Source organism: Daktulosphaira vitifoliae, unplaced genomic scaffold (assembly GCF_025091365.1).
Source record: "Daktulosphaira vitifoliae isolate Bord-2020 unplaced genomic scaffold, ASM2509136v1 Scaffold_4, whole genome shotgun sequence".
NCBI classification, from domain to species: domain Eukaryota; kingdom Metazoa; phylum Arthropoda; class Insecta; order Hemiptera; family Phylloxeridae; genus Daktulosphaira; species Daktulosphaira vitifoliae.
In genome coordinates this window covers 18,438,337-18,454,600 of record NW_026099575.1, presented here as the reverse complement: position 1 = coordinate 18,454,600, position 16,264 = coordinate 18,438,337, and the positions used below count along the sequence as shown (strand labels likewise).

The 16,264-nt window shown below is 36.3% G+C and overlaps 1 protein-coding gene across 2 annotated transcripts in view; it reads right to left on the bottom strand.

The window, feature by feature from the left end:
- LOC126904875 (uncharacterized) overlaps positions 1-16,264 on the bottom strand; it is a 57,904-nt gene that overhangs the window by 21,787 nt on the left and 19,853 nt on the right. For both annotated transcript variants that reach the window (XM_050684211.1, XM_050684212.1), the window contains exon 2: positions 9,857-9,926. In XM_050684211.1, the coding sequence (XP_050540168.1) occupies positions 9,857-9,926 (70 nt within the window). The remainder of the gene's footprint in view (positions 1-9,856; positions 9,927-16,264) is intronic.

The window sequence follows — 16,264 nt, the reverse complement described above, 5'->3', positions numbered from 1 at the left end:
TGCCATGGGATGAGAGATCCGCCAATTAAAGAGCGTTTTTTTTCAACAATAATAAATTAAATGAAAGATAATAAAGCGCGATTGTGAGCATATAAACATATCTTGCGATGGGTCTTGGTTAGTGAGCGTATAGTTTTGATACAAAATAAATAAATAAAACCTACGAGGCGTATACTCGAGAAATTTTCGTGAGACACATAAACCATTCATGTTACTATTATTTTGTCCAATAAATCACTTGTAATAGATCGGTGCAAGTTGAACACATAAGGCGCAATCAGCGGTCTCCTTCGATTTCCTTAGCGCAACAGGCAAACGCATACAAAAATGTAGTGATTTATTCGACCGGCCGTCGTCTTCGTTCGGTGAAGAAAAAAAAAATAAACATGCATCGTGTAGGCAATATTATCATGTGAACGTTATTATAATACATCTACATTTACACATATTTTATTATGGTATAATAAGTATAATACACGTTTAAAAAGTCCGTGTAGTGTCACGTAGCCTTATTTCTCGGTGTCTTTTAGATTTCGAGGAACGCGTCCAAAACTGTGTTTCATCAGAATTTAACAAAAAATTATAATAATACAAGTTAAATGATTAATATATGCATCGGCGACAGTACCAGTAGCGTCATAGATGGTGGGTAGAGATTGAAAATATGTAAAATATACAGTTACAGATTTGTTTAATCGTTATAATCAATTTGAATTCTTTTAGATATCCACTGCAGCGATGTTAACCGCCTCGTTCTAATCATAGCAATAGCTACTCGTATCTGTTGACGTCCTAAACAATACTGGACACTACAAGCAAAAGAAGACAGTATGTTTAAACGCGATAGGCGGCGGAGGATGTTGCTCGTTTAACGGGTTTTCTGTTTCTACGGCCAAACGAATGACTAATTATAATTGGGAACCACAACCGTGTCGACCAAATGTCGTACGATCAATTTTATATACGCATCTTTGGTCGAGTATAATTTATACAAACTCGCTCAGGGTGCCGCAACAGCTGACATCAATAGAAGCCACTGCTCGTGCGGCTATCTTTAAGACCTTTGTGAAAGTAAAATGCGAAATTTTTTTTTTCTGACAAACAATAACGATGTCCGCAGGACCGTAACGCTTGTGACCACAACCAATGCCGTTTGTTCTGTTCTTCAACTCTATCGTCGTGGAATAATTTTGCGGTAAAAAAAAAATTCAAAGAAAGAACATAAAGTGTAGACGAACGATTTCGGTCAATAAAACTGAATAAGCCACGTTTAAGAACCGAACACCGCCTTGGTAATCCGATTTATGTGTGTCAAAGAAGCTCGCTGGTTGACCCCGTGCACCAGTAGTCCTGCGAGGGGGCTGTTAATGTCGTTTTCTTGGTACATCATGTACTAGCATTGTACGACAATCAAAAGGAGCCCCTGCGAAGGTCCCCGAATGACGACACCCTGCAGTGACAATCGGCCTCTGCGACAATATAATATAGGAGACACACAATATAGCATAATAATATAATGCCATTGCCAGCCCCTCGACACGAAGACGGTGTATGAAAGGAACAGAAGGATATTGTATACATCACCACTGCTTGTCGTTTTAAACGTCGTGTACATCATATAATATGTGATGTGCACACATTCATATTATGTGTGTGTGTGTGTTAAGACCACGCGTACATCCTCTTCACTTTTAATATTGTATAGGTATTATTATTATATTTGTTATAAGCTACCGGTACAGTTTGTCCCCGGAGCCTTATAAGAACGCAGGAAACGTCTGAGATGTCTTTATTTTTTTATTATTCGGTATGCACAATTATTATCTGCATCAGGATCCATTCCTTTCCTACTGCTTATTTAATATTGCACTTAATACGCGTAAAATATTCAGCATTTTTTCTTTTCTATTTATTTATGCTCAGACGTGTTTTGACTTTTTCCTCCGTGATCCTCTATCGTTACACGAACTTGTATTAGGTATTATTTATACCCTCTACTTTTGTACAGTTATTTTTTACCTCCATGCACGTGTAATACGTGCATGGTAAAATACATGACAATATATCTCGTAAAAACGAACTGGCATGCCGAACAACTCAATTATAATAAACACTCTGAATATTATTATATTATATATATATATATATATTATTATGTATCTATATATACCTATGGGTCGTGAAAAAAAAAACGTGTATCCTCATAATAATGGTTAACAACGTATACATTTTATTTTCTCTTCATACTGCCCAACACCTGCTGTTCACCCCCGTAGTTAGTTACTCTACGGTACGGTCATCTCCTCCTACTATATTTTCGTCCTGGGAATCGGCAAAATATATCTTTAACTTTGTTGATAATCTATACGTCCAGCTTGCATATCATAACGACGGCAAAAGTACTATAATCCGACACGAAAAAATAATAATAATAACAGTGTTAAGATACAAAACGCACCACTGTCGTTTTATGAGATTTAGGCTTGAATTGCAAACGGCTCGACGGCAATACATAAGTTATAACTGTTTATTGGAAAACAGGATGTAATATGATGTCTTAGTAAACAATATTTATTTTTTTATTGACAAATAAGCATATTTGATATAGTTAGAGGAGGAAAAAAAAAATAAACCGGACCCAGCATTCATACATAAGTGACGACGTGCGCATAGGTATAACAATAATAGAGGCACTCGTCAGACGCCTTATTTTTGCGGGTGTTATGTTATTTATTGAGGGGTTGCCCTATGGTATTTATTAAAAATTATAGTTTATTTAAATTATAATACTATATACGTGCGCCTTCCGGGCGATCGTGCGCCTGATCAGAGACTCCTTCAGGCGAACCAACCAAGTCCATCGATAAAATAATCATTGGAATCAAACGGGTGGAGGAGAAAAAAGGCGATGCTGGTTGGCTGTAACTTAGAAATAAATACTAGTCATCAACGAACAGTGTCTATAGGAGCACAAGCCAAAAAAAAATACAGAGGAAAAGGCATCAATAATAATTTCTTATCTAGAAGGCGACACATATTTTACGGCCTCTTGTTTGGGCNCAACGAACAGTGTCTATAGGAGCACAAGCCAAAAAAAAAATACAGAGGAAAAGGCATCAATAATAATTTCTTATCTAGAAGGCGACACATATTTTACGGCCTCTTGTTTGGGCAAGGCTCCAAACGCGTTCATTCATTATTTCAATTATACTAGATTAAAGAAGATGACAAATGTAAAAATAAAAAATTATAATAAAAAATGGATTTGCTCCTGTACACCGTTTCGTGTGACGTTTCAACGACAAATGCGCGCTGTCGTCACCAGGTGCGTTGTTTGCGCTTCGATTTATTTTCTTCTCAACGTTTTACTCAAATAACATTTCAATATCCGCACCTCATATAATATAACACAGACGACGAAAATGATAAAAATGTAATATCTTTATACTTCCGAGTTAAAGCTCGTCTCGTTTACATTCACTTGCCCTATTTTCGTCTCCGAGTTTAATAGAATAATCATACCGCCATTTCAATTGACAACTGACAACGTTTTTAATTAACGAATGCAAATATTCAATGTTCGCAGCAGACAGGTCCATTGAAGATACGGGATAAGATTAATAAAACACTGTTGTGCGCTCTAGTATCGGCATGACCTCGATTAAATACTGTATAGTAATTAATCGTCAAAATCTCATTGTGAGCCCGTTAAGGACACACAATAGCTAGACGGCGGCGTTCGTTCAGTTTCCCTTTTTTTCAATGCCCCAGAGAAGGCAAAATTTATTACAGGATAAATAAAAAAACCACTCTGAAAAGTTGCATAAATATATTATTTGTTTAGCGCACCTGTCCAACAACCGACACTCTAATTAGCACCGCGAATATCAAATGCAAAGGAATGGTATAATCATGCGATAATTTGTATTCGCCGTACACGATATTATCTTGCGCGGGTATAGGCATAATTATTATTAGCATATCTACCATCGGGATCTATTGGCAAGACAGCATATTTTATACGACAATTGCTAGCCGGTGGTCCCTATTTTATTATCGTGCACAGCGATTATATAAGTATGCGTTTTTTTCTTATTTCAATAATTTTGCCAACTCCTGTATGCCGCGATGAAGATAACGACACAACCTTAAACGTATGATACGCGTGCACGTAACACAGCACGAAAATAATACATTATACAGCACTGACGAGAGCTCGGTCGCGCGCCTGCGATAGTGCCGATGAAGACATCAGTCGACGGCCAGAGCGTCGGTTTACCGGCCGTCGTCGAAGGTCGGCCTGTTTGCTGCCTCCCAGGTGGCATTCCTCATGCCTGAGCCGTCGCCGCCGCCGTACCGCTGTACAGGGTGCCGCCAGCGTAAAACCACCAACGTTATTGTCTACCTGTCCGCGATCCAATTTACGACTGACTTTGTACTAGTGCAGACAACGCGTGTGCGTGGATTACATTAAATAGAGACGTAACAATATCAGATCAGATTTTGGGTAGCACCGGGTTGCCGCTGAAAGGCGGTCGGTCGCATTGTGGTATGATAGAAGGGAGTCGACGGAAAAAAAAGCGATAACGTAATAACACCTATAACGTTTGCTTGTACTAAATCTACTCCGGGCATCTATATTATGTTTTGGAGTAACACCTGACGCGAGCGGTTGTCTGCGAGGTGAGATGTGTTCACCAACATCACGTCAGTTGATTACTTTATTTTTCTTCTCGTATCACATCCGTACAAAATAAAACACTCGGTACGCACGGACGCTATTTACGAAATAGGTATGACGGAAAACAAACGAACGTGGACGTTAATTAATGAGTGCCGGAGGTGAGTGTGCAGTAAAACAACCACGATGATATTAGCCAACAGTTTTGCCATGTGTGTCATGCTTTTGTCGGGTTATTCAGTTGAGAAAACTTCTCTTAACGCAATTTAAACTCCTGTCACAAAACGCAAACTCGCTCGGGAATCCCCAGGAGAACGGTCCTTTCGGTGAACAATTCCAATTACGAATTGCGGTTAATTCGGTTGAACCACTAGATGCGCACGTCTCCTCCATAAAATATTTTCGTTCAATGAATATCCGCATTGCAGTATGAATACGCGTACAACAATACAATGCACCTAAATGCACGTACATATTGCATGGTAAGCATAATATTTATCAGCGTAATATAATATCCCGTGAGAATCAATCACGCGCGGTCGTAAATTATTGTCGTCCTCGGATGTCTCCGCTAGTTTATTTGCACTAGTAGTACAGTGCGCACAGCTTTGGATGTCTATTATACGAGTATATAAACGACGTGCAGCGGCGGTAAATTTATTGCCGTTTGTGCCTGACCAAGTGGCTTCCAGTCGAGTGGCGTATGTCTATATTAAATAACACATAATCGGGACGCTGAAAATGCCAACCCACGTTTTGATCTATGGACCGCGTTATCTTCGCTCGGCTACCATACACTTCCTGTTAACTAATTTTATGGCCACTACTATACGCAACCGTTGCGCATAAAGTAAACAGAGTGTTCACCGTATGGCGCAAAGAGTCGGGGCGACAACTAGGCGTTGTTTATGATCATACTCTCTCCAGTGATAAATACGAGTACAAACATGACGAGGAAAAAAACAAAAAAACCTGTCCCGATTCAAGATCTAAAAAACTCAGTTCTCCGGCCGTTACGGATGAAGTATACCGGTGACGCAAGATAAAAAGTATAAAACGGCGATTCATTAGATCGTAATAATCACTTAATGTGAATCTTTTTTTACAATTGGATCATAGATGTAATGTCTTGATCGTCAAGTCTCGTTCGGAATTTCTTTGAGGAAAAAAGCCGCGCTCGCATTAATAAAACATTTGTTTTTTTTGTTTTCTCGCAAAAACTCAAGTCTAATGACGTTCTGCCGGCCGGTTGGCCTGCAGCAGGAAACGTACGTGAGTGGGTATGTTATTGGAGAAATCTTCGGGCGACCGCGGTGGCCACAGAGTTTCCACATGGAACACACACAGGATAAGCCATGACGGCTAGCTCTGCGGCATGTACATACATCATATACCTATGGCGAGTGTAACGTACATGTGCAGGAGGTACGCTCGGTGGCTGCAACAAGAATAATACCAACTAGCAGTCGCACAAAAGAGTGTCATGTCACGAGATTATGGTAATGTGTTGAAAACCCATCGGGCGGCGACGACACGGTCTCGCGTTATTATTAGTGTGCCGTAACGTGTTCGTTATTGCATCCAGACTCGCGCGACACCGGTAATAATATACCCTGCTCCAGTCGGCATGTTCTTATTTATGTATTGTAATATACGTTTGGTGATTAATTAGCGGCGGCCTGGCGCATATTTCACAAGCGTACGGGGTGTCAAATCTTTAGAGGGTACGGTGTGAATGATGCCTTAATTAGTCGGGCCCGGTCAGGTTGTATCCATCGAGACGGCCGCGCGCACCGAAAACATGGCCGCATCGTTCCCCGCGCTCACGTCCATTGCCATGTCGTCGTTTATTATTACAGTACCTCGTGTAGGTACAAGAAGACGTACAACAGTGTAATAAAGGTATCTTCGACTGGCTATCGTATACATAATTCTTAGATAGGTGTACGAGCCGTATATTTGTACAACAAAATGGTATACCGAAACCGCTGCCGCCTGAGATCTCATTATAATAATAATAATAAAAAAATCCCGCGGAGACTTCAACGAACCACCTCGATCAACCGACTCCTAAGGGAGGACTTAACAACATACACTGTCGGTCATCGCCTCCCAAAACAAAAACATAATAATGTCAGACACGACAACGATAAGCGGCGTTAGATTATGATTATTGTTATTATCGGGTATTATAAATAAAAAATATCGTTAAAATTACTTTACGTTTCACACTACGACTTCGTTAAAAGGGTAAACGACGTGAGAATAATAAAAAATATTGTAACTTATTGTTGTTATTACACTATGAGGTTGCATTATTCCATCGCAGGACTTGGGATGTATCTGCCGATGTGCGTATGGACTCCGATCGCGCCATCCATCAGACGTCAGAACGTCGGTAAGAACCAGTGCGTTTGCCATCGTGTCTTCATACATGGAGTGTGTACAGTGAGCTACACACACACACGCGATTTACCTGCAGGTCATAACGGGAGGAACATTTTGTAACATACGCCGGACAGGCACAAAGAGAATACACACGAAAACCGTATACATAGAAACGCGTATGGTCCGGCGATTGTGTGCAGACGTATTCAGGTACAACTCAATTCAGTCGCACTCTGTGACGCCGTTTGAAACGATATTGTTATTAATAACGACGATTGGTATTGGAAAACGGCGGACGGCTATAACTCTTAAACGGTAACCCCACTCGACTCTCACGACAAAAGAAACTGCAACGTCCCAAAGGTAAGAGCACACACAATAAGCGTACAAACAAACGTACCAAGGGTTTAAAATACATCCCAAGGGTCAATGTCGTCGTACAGCAAGAATAAATGCATTACGTTTATTCGTATGTTTACTGTTATTCGAGAAAAAGATAACACGGCGAGGTGGCTTTTGTGCGGTTAGTGCAAGTTGCGCCCGAGGAGGGTAATGGCGATTGAGATCTGAAAACGAGATTGGAAGAAGTTTTGAAGGATTCGCACGTATGATATGCCACATTATAAGAAAATAAAAAAAACTGGCGTGTTATGCAAAAACTCCGCTCGTATTTGCATACAATTGAGTTTTGTTCGCCATAAAAAGCGAAACGAACACTAACGAAGGACACTGTACGCACCAGCAGCAGTCTAGTTACGTCAGAATAAAATACACGTTAGAAATAAATAAATAACACTGTCAATATATTGTTGTATTAAAAAATAATAAATGCTTGTCAAACGTTCAACTGCAATGTTCGCTTTATCGTTTGGGTGTGTCAGTCTGAAAAAACTTTTGACAAAACTGTTTCACCCTCGACGTGATGAATAGGAGATTGGAGACACACCCTTTGTGCCCATAACGAACATCAAAACAGGACGTTTTATATAAAATGCTATTAATGTTTTATTTACCTATGTGATCATAATTTTGATGGGTATATTTCGTCACGCCAATCATATTTTAACACGGTGTTATCGCTTACTTCCGTGACATTAATTTACATTGTCACGCGCTAGCAAAATAACATAGTTTGTATTTTTCATAAATTGTAATTTATTACGCGCAGTTGACAACAATTGATATTTTTTTCGGACAAGAAGCAAAATATAGTTTGATATAACGCCATTTTAATTTTTTTTTAACTCTTTCTCCAACTAGTATCAAATATCTTCTATAGGGGTACTCGTGGGCGGAGTCTTCTTTGCTGCCTACGAATAAATGGGTGGTCACAAGAGGTGAGAACTCAGACCCGGAGGGTTCAAAGTATGTTTGTGTGATTACTTGTGATAAGGAAATCTTTATAAGATCAAGTCTCTTGGCTGGTTGCTTCAAACAAAAGCCTTCTAGCAATTTTCCCAGAACGTGCACTGCTTGAACAACTGTTGTGGTTAAATATTACAATGGAAGAAATAAAAAATTTTATTCAGAAAAACGGTATTGCGATAACATATTAAATTATAATACTTCAGAGATCGCAAAAAAAAAAAATCAAATCACGAACAAAGCAAAAATAACCGTAAATATTAATAAGAATATCAATTCAAAAATGGTCTCTTATAAAGTCAATGGGTTTCCCGGTACGTAAAGGTTCAATTTCATCAAAACAAATATCGATACGTCTTGAGATAACATTCACATAAAAAAATATATATATATATATATGATCTTTGACGAGAAGCATTCGGTCGTCTTGAATTCGGGTACCATCTAACACATAAAACTATTCACGACTTCAGCTATAATTGCAGTGTGCAATGTATAGAGACATAATAAAGTTATTAATGATCTACTGTAGGGTCAAATGACAACTGTGGTGAAGGTACGTGTCCCAACCTTTCAAGAGATTATAGAAGATATGATGGTACAAATTATCATCCGACTACCTGTACCAAAAACAGCAAAATATAATTTGTTTTAGGTGCCTATAATGTGTATTTTTTTTACACACTCGGAGAAATATAATTTCTTTTACCGACGAGTAGTCTAACCAGAAGTAAGGTTGGCGCCCAGTTTGACTGTTGCGGGCAACGAATGTATTTGCACGTCGTGCGAGATTAAAAAAAGTTAATTTTATGTTATTGTTTTCAGCTGTCACTCGGCCGACTTCATTAAAACTTAACTGCACACTATTATTCTTATAAGGTTTATGTATCGGAAAACAAAACCACCACGCCCTATTATATAGTAACTCCACTCCTAACCTACTCAACTAACTGGCGTACTTCCAGATGTCTTAATGGAAATGTATTCTTGAAAATGCTTTCTTATTAACATACCGAACTAGAGGTCCTACGAATAAACGTTTAATGACGTATATGTCTTCTGAACCCAACCGAATAATTGAGTTTTGAATGCCAAAAGGGAAAGATCAGTGCAACGAGTTGAGCAAACAATAATTAGTGCGTTTAGAAACGGCATGTGCTATCGAAGACTTCGGACAACAGTCGAGTGTATTTTTGTCACGAAGTGTCACCACGTTTATAAAGAATTTTTACATTCACCTGCTTTCACAAGTTGAACCCTCTTTTATATAGGATTCTACACAAGAGGAAATTGTAATCGACTCGAACTAATTTATTTACATATCTTTGCGGAATTCGGTTAAAAGGCCAAACAAACAATGAACATTGTTCAGCTATCATCACCGTTTCTATAACTGCATTTTGTGAAATTATTGTGACTTACCTCCGTTACATAGTTTTCATCAGCTAAAACATTTGTTGGCAGAAGCATCAGACGATTTTGATTCCAGAGCCTGAAACACAATAAACAATTAATAACAAATAAAAAAATATGTATTTATATTTTTTTTAGTTTCTAGAAGGTACGACAAAAAATAATTTAATCCCTATCAAGGTGACAATTGACAAGTGGTTTTGTTCTCTCGATATTGTTATTTACATACATGATACTTGTTGTTTATTTATTTTTTGTATCTGTTGTTTTTTAAGTCATTGTTAATAAGCCCTTCATCGGGATTAACAAACACACGGCGTTCCGTAAAAAATAATGGAACACGGATCCTATCGAAGGTCATAATACAACGTTATTAATATAATAAGACACACACGCAAAGGTGTTCTCGGTTAATATTAATACATCATACGAGTAACAATAATAATGAGTTGGAACCCCGCAGACAAAAAAATGAGATTATTTCGTTTTCCTCTTCGAGCCTCATCTTGAGTCCAAGTGACAATTTATTTACACGTTTGCGTGTTATCAGCCGGTTTCCTTTGCTAAAAATCGTCAGTGCTTTAACGACTCCTACCCGGTCGTAAGCGATTAACGCTCCATATGATCCAAAAAAAGGGGAGCACAGCGATCAAAATCTTAGCGCGGCGCATATTATTAGACGGTCTCGTGACTTTCGCGGCAGTCACGTCCTTTTCCCGCTCAGATTAACACATTTCCGCGACACGTTCACTAAGTATATACACGCTATTTTCCCTTTTTCGAAAACCCCATCGCCGCCGCACACATGCGGTCATAACTCACCTGGCTACCGGCCCCCGCAACAATGTAATAACAATATAACGACCGACATACGAGCCGAGAATTGTGACGCGGCAATGCGGTTAACGCCGTCTCAGGTAATAAAATTTAAACGAAAAAGTAAATAACATAATAGTTGTAAGGTGCGCTCGTTTTGCCATTCGACGAAATTATTATATTCCCGTAAAATGACATATTTTCTATTTGGTCGACCGCCGTAAGTTATTTTGACGAGTCTACACGAGAAAACATGTATATTTTTTTTTATTTCTACCGTTAAATTCGTTAAGAGACTGCATTTTTTAAAATTATAATCCAACAGATCTAGTTATGTAAAATAGCGACAGTTTGTGTACTATTTTCTGCATTATGCATGAATGAATTAAAAAAAAAAAAAGACTTGTTATCGGACTGCAGCGAAATTCAATATACTTAAGTACAAGCTAAATTATTCAGGTCCTCGATGATCAATTAAATTTTTATTGATGACTTCTTCTTTGCTATAGTTTATCGGAGATGAATTCGAGAAGAAAAATAACATAAATTAAAATAAATTACTTGATTAAGATTTTTGCATGAGTTACATAGGTCGTTCGAGGGATAAGAAAACTGGAGGTCAATTATTAATTATCTGAAATTAAAAAAGGCGTTCTAATTGTATTTCATGATTGCAGCTAATACGTTGGTTTGGCTGTTCAAAATGAGCGGTTCACTACTTGCACACTAATCGACCAATAAATATATCAAATCGATTTTATCACAATACTAATATATCCTGGCAACCGGTCAACTGGTTAGACACGTCAATTTTTTTATCATTTTAACGTACAAGAAGCGGCGTATCCGATACACGCGTGGAATTCGAGTGGTATCGCGTTGAAATCTCTCGGTGGTAACATAATTAACGATATGTTTACCGAAGTCTTTTGTATTAAATTATTCGTTAATCCTTTAAATATCATTTGTCCGTCCATAACTCAACAGTTTTCATTTCCACGAACATGCACACAAGAGACGTCTTACTTATCTTCATCGGCGTCGATAAATAACTCTTAGGATATAATTAATCTCAGAAGATACACAACAGTTGTTGGCGCGTTTGGAATTTAGTCCGATTGGACAGTGAACATTTTTCAGAACAAACTCGCGTCGCTTTGTACACCATACGACGAAATGGGAATGCCAAGAATGGTTACGTCGAGTACCGGTGCAATTCAACTCGTGTCACGTCAAAGGGGTGGTGCTCCTCGAATCCAAATTTGTATCTCCGCGATCACATTGTCGCGCGATTGGGCGGTTGATTTGAAATCGGGCGTAGTGCGGAGACCGGTCGCCAAGAATTTACATGACTCGAGCCCTTTTAGCTGCACGCCAAGAAAGATGATATCGTTCCGACGGGGTGCTGAGAATACGCGGTAATAATAATTTTATAAAAACAACACTCCGAGAAAGGTTAGATATAATCGATTGCCGTTCTTACCTTATCCCGCACAATACTCCGTGTACACATGCATATAACAGTATATATAAATAATATACATAATATAGAGAAGATACCTACACACAATTGTCCTTTGTGACGTTCGGATATGTGTAAATAAATATTAACGCTCGGCCGAGTGTGTGTGCGTACACTATCTGGCGTCGGCTGCCGACTCCTAAATCAGCCGGGGTGTCATCGCGCCAGTTATATTCTATACTTTTTCCTATTATTTGTTTTTTTTTTTTTTTTTACACAGTTCTTCTGTTTTCTCTGTACAGAAGCCTCGCCGCCGCTAGAGCGAACGCCATTCAAACGACTTTTCACAATGCGGCACTGTTTTTATTTTATATTTACTCTGGTCGTCGTTTGTTTATTTTTTTCACCTCTTCTACCGCGTATCATAACACACGGACCACACTTAAAACGAAAACACAGCTAATTTATGGCCGTAACAATGGCTAAGAGATTGTCACCGGCTCGACGACAAGTTATATATAACCGTCCCATCCATTCGCTCGAACACTACAATACATCTAGTCAGAGTATAAAGATAAAAACCGTTTGCTCTTATTTAAATTGGACTCGCTATATAATGTATACATTCACGCGCGTTTATTCGCACCTCGCAGCAATATATATTGTCTTGGAATGTTATCTACAGCAGTGTACGACGAGGTTACAACAAACTCCCTCAAGAATAATATTCGTTTTGGATTCTCGAGACTGAGCAATCGTTACGCTCAAACAGAAATTTATGACAGTATTCCAATACGTACATTTAAACTTTTGGAAACGCATAAATATTCTCGGTACATGGCATTATACGAAGATAACTACGGCGTAGAAGATTGCAATAAATGGCCTATAGACGATTGTATTCGATAACCGTTAATAGGAGTAGCACAATAATGGTCATCAGCGCCTAGAACAAAATGGAGAGGGGAAATAATGTATCCGTTTGGAAACGGTGTTAATTCTAACAAGATAGAATAGTAAATAATGATTTATGTACATATTTATGATACGTTCAACGTGTAATGATAACAACAATACTATTATGCCAGAGAGATGGTTACAATATCATCTCCACGGTACAGTTGAAGTGGTCATCCTGACTTGTTATAGCTCATATACATGCAACTTTGAAATGATATTATTATTAAGCCAACCGGTTTAACGACTGTACCTACAACGCGGTAAATAATACACCGAAAAATGTTTCTGTATGCAGCAAATGTATAATATTAGTGTAGAAGCACACGCGACATGTGCAGACGATTGAAACATAATATAGTGTTGTCTTGACGGTTCCAAATCTGTAGGATTTCAACTCATCCATAAAATAATAGTTAACAATACATATATGCGTGTAAGAAGATGTGACGTACTCGACACAGCGAGTCGGAGGCTGAGTATAAAAAAATACACGAGTTAAATTTGCCACTAGATCGACGCATACGCCTCATTATAATAATGCGTATGTTCCATTAAAATACATAGAAATCACAATCGACAACTCGACCAGACGCGATGTTGATTTATACACCACTCGGATATGAATTATTATATTAGTTTCTAAATTTATGGAGAATAAGGCGTAGCAGAAACCGACTCCGTCTATCGTAAGATAAATTAAATAAAAAAATTAAAGATTACATTTTAAAATATGATTGTATTTCATTTTTATTTATTACAATTGTAGTGACTTAAGAATTTTGATAATATTATTTAAAAAAAAATTCATTTTCAATCAAAAGTTTAATATCTAAAATTACATTTAGATTAAAAATATTAACTTTAAATTAAAAAAATTTAAAAATATTCAACTCAAAAAGCATCAGATACGCATTTCGTATATTATGTGTTTAGCACTCATAAAAGTAACATTTATCTCGAAATATGGATCCGCAATATTTTAGTAATTTATTTTGTTGTTTTTTGAGTTGAATATTTTTTAGTTTTAAATTGTTCATTTTAACATAGATTTAATTTTTAATAATTTTAGGTTCACGCGATCAATTTTTATTATAAAAGGTGAACATTACGCACAAAAAAAAAAACAAAATTTTTAACTTTTTGTTACAAAAAATAAAATTTTAATCTAGTACAATAACATTTAATGCATATTATTTAAAACAATTTTGAGTGGTTCAATAATTGAAACAAACATTTCAATGACAATTACATATCGGATAATGAAAATAAATATTTAATTGGTTTCTCAGTTTGAAAAAACAATTTATTATTTTCCGCATAATCAATAAATGACTTAACAAAATTAAAGTCTGAATTTACAAATAATGCCTTTATTCTATCGATAAATTTTTTAGCAGTGCCCAGACTATAATACTCAACAGTTTCCAGCTCCGTTTCGTTGTGAACTGGTTTAGTATCTTTTTTAAAAGCAAATTCTTTGCCGTCTAATTTCATTTCTTCTAATGCATTGCAATGTAAATCGCAACATAAGGTGTTTAAATAACATTTGAGAAGGTAATCATCAACTGTTCCCTGTATTCTAATTGTATTTATTATCTTATAAACAAAATCGTCGTCCTTTAAATGTAAAAACTTCGCAAAGTCATCAAGTAGTTTTAACCAATTTTCAATCAAATCGTTTTTATCAAACGTATTTTCTTGTTTTTCAACGTATAAGAAATGTTTCCATGTTAGCCTTAACATAATGATTTTAAAAAAACTAAAAATTGAATCATAGTGTATTTCAATACCACTTAGACGGTTTTTCGTCCAATCGATCTTATGTGCATTTTCATAGTTTTCCTGCAATTGCTGCATAGTACTACTCTTGCTAGTTGCTTTCCAATTAACTTGCACGTTATAATCATTCATGAAATTAGCCAGAGAGTGATCTTTAGTTCCGAAATTTCTAATAAAAATATTACTTTTACGAAAATTCTCAAAGTTTAATATAGATAATTCAGTATTCCTCAAAATAAATATGTGCATGAACCTGGTTTTATTAATCATGACTTTGCGTATATTTTCCAACGGCTGATTTTTTAATTCATTTAATTCTTTTTCATTAACATGGAATTTGTTTTTTTTACATTTCATTACTGAAACCTCAGAATTTATTACATCTATTACATAATCATGAGAATCTTTAAGATAAGTGTCCAAATGTTGATCAAATGAATTTAAATGCATGAATTTATCAACAATACTAGAAACTATGCTTAAATACACGTTCATTAACCACAATGAACCTATTTCAACACCTTCGAAACCAAACAGCGAACTCATCATTTTTGTCAATTCAGTTATATACGTTGATCTTAGGTAATATACATTCTTTAAAATAAAATTTGGATGACAAATTTCTAATTTAGCCAATTCCATATAGCCTAAAGCACTTAATAAATAAGAACATTTTAGAAGCTGACCATTTTTGACACACTTTGGTTGATTATTATTGTATCCAGTGTTGAGTGAACCACATAAATTCACTTGTAATAAAATTAGCATCGCAGATAATGTAATTATACAACTTTGATTATCGCTTTGAATTAACATTTTAATGAAACCGACGATTATAATTTTATAAAATTAATTATATTACAGTATTAGAAACGTAAATTATTGAAAACTGCAATTTCTTAGCATTACTGATTAAATAAATGTTATTCACTGTTTAAAGTTTAAAATAAATAAGTTTACATTAATATGTTCGAATATAGAATTTATTTCTATTTTATTTATTCAGATATTAATATAACAATGATGTAATCGTGANCCATTTTATTTATTCAGATATTAATATAACAATGATGTAATCGTGAGTATTTTTAAGGTAAATGTTCACCTTTACTATTTTTTTTCATTCTATTGTTGTTTGTATGGTAATAAATTACTTCTAAATGAATACTTCAAAGACATAAAAATGCTATTTAATTTAAAATTTTTTTTTTTTTTTTTAAGAGCTGTAATATACTTAAAAGACATAAAAATGCTATTTAATTTAAAATTTTTTTTTTTTTTTTTAAGAGCTGTAAATGACTTGTTTATGATCTTTTGACATATGGTTCATCAAAATCGATCCAATAATAGCTGAGAATAATTGGTAACAAACAAAAAAACACAAAATCATAATAAAATCA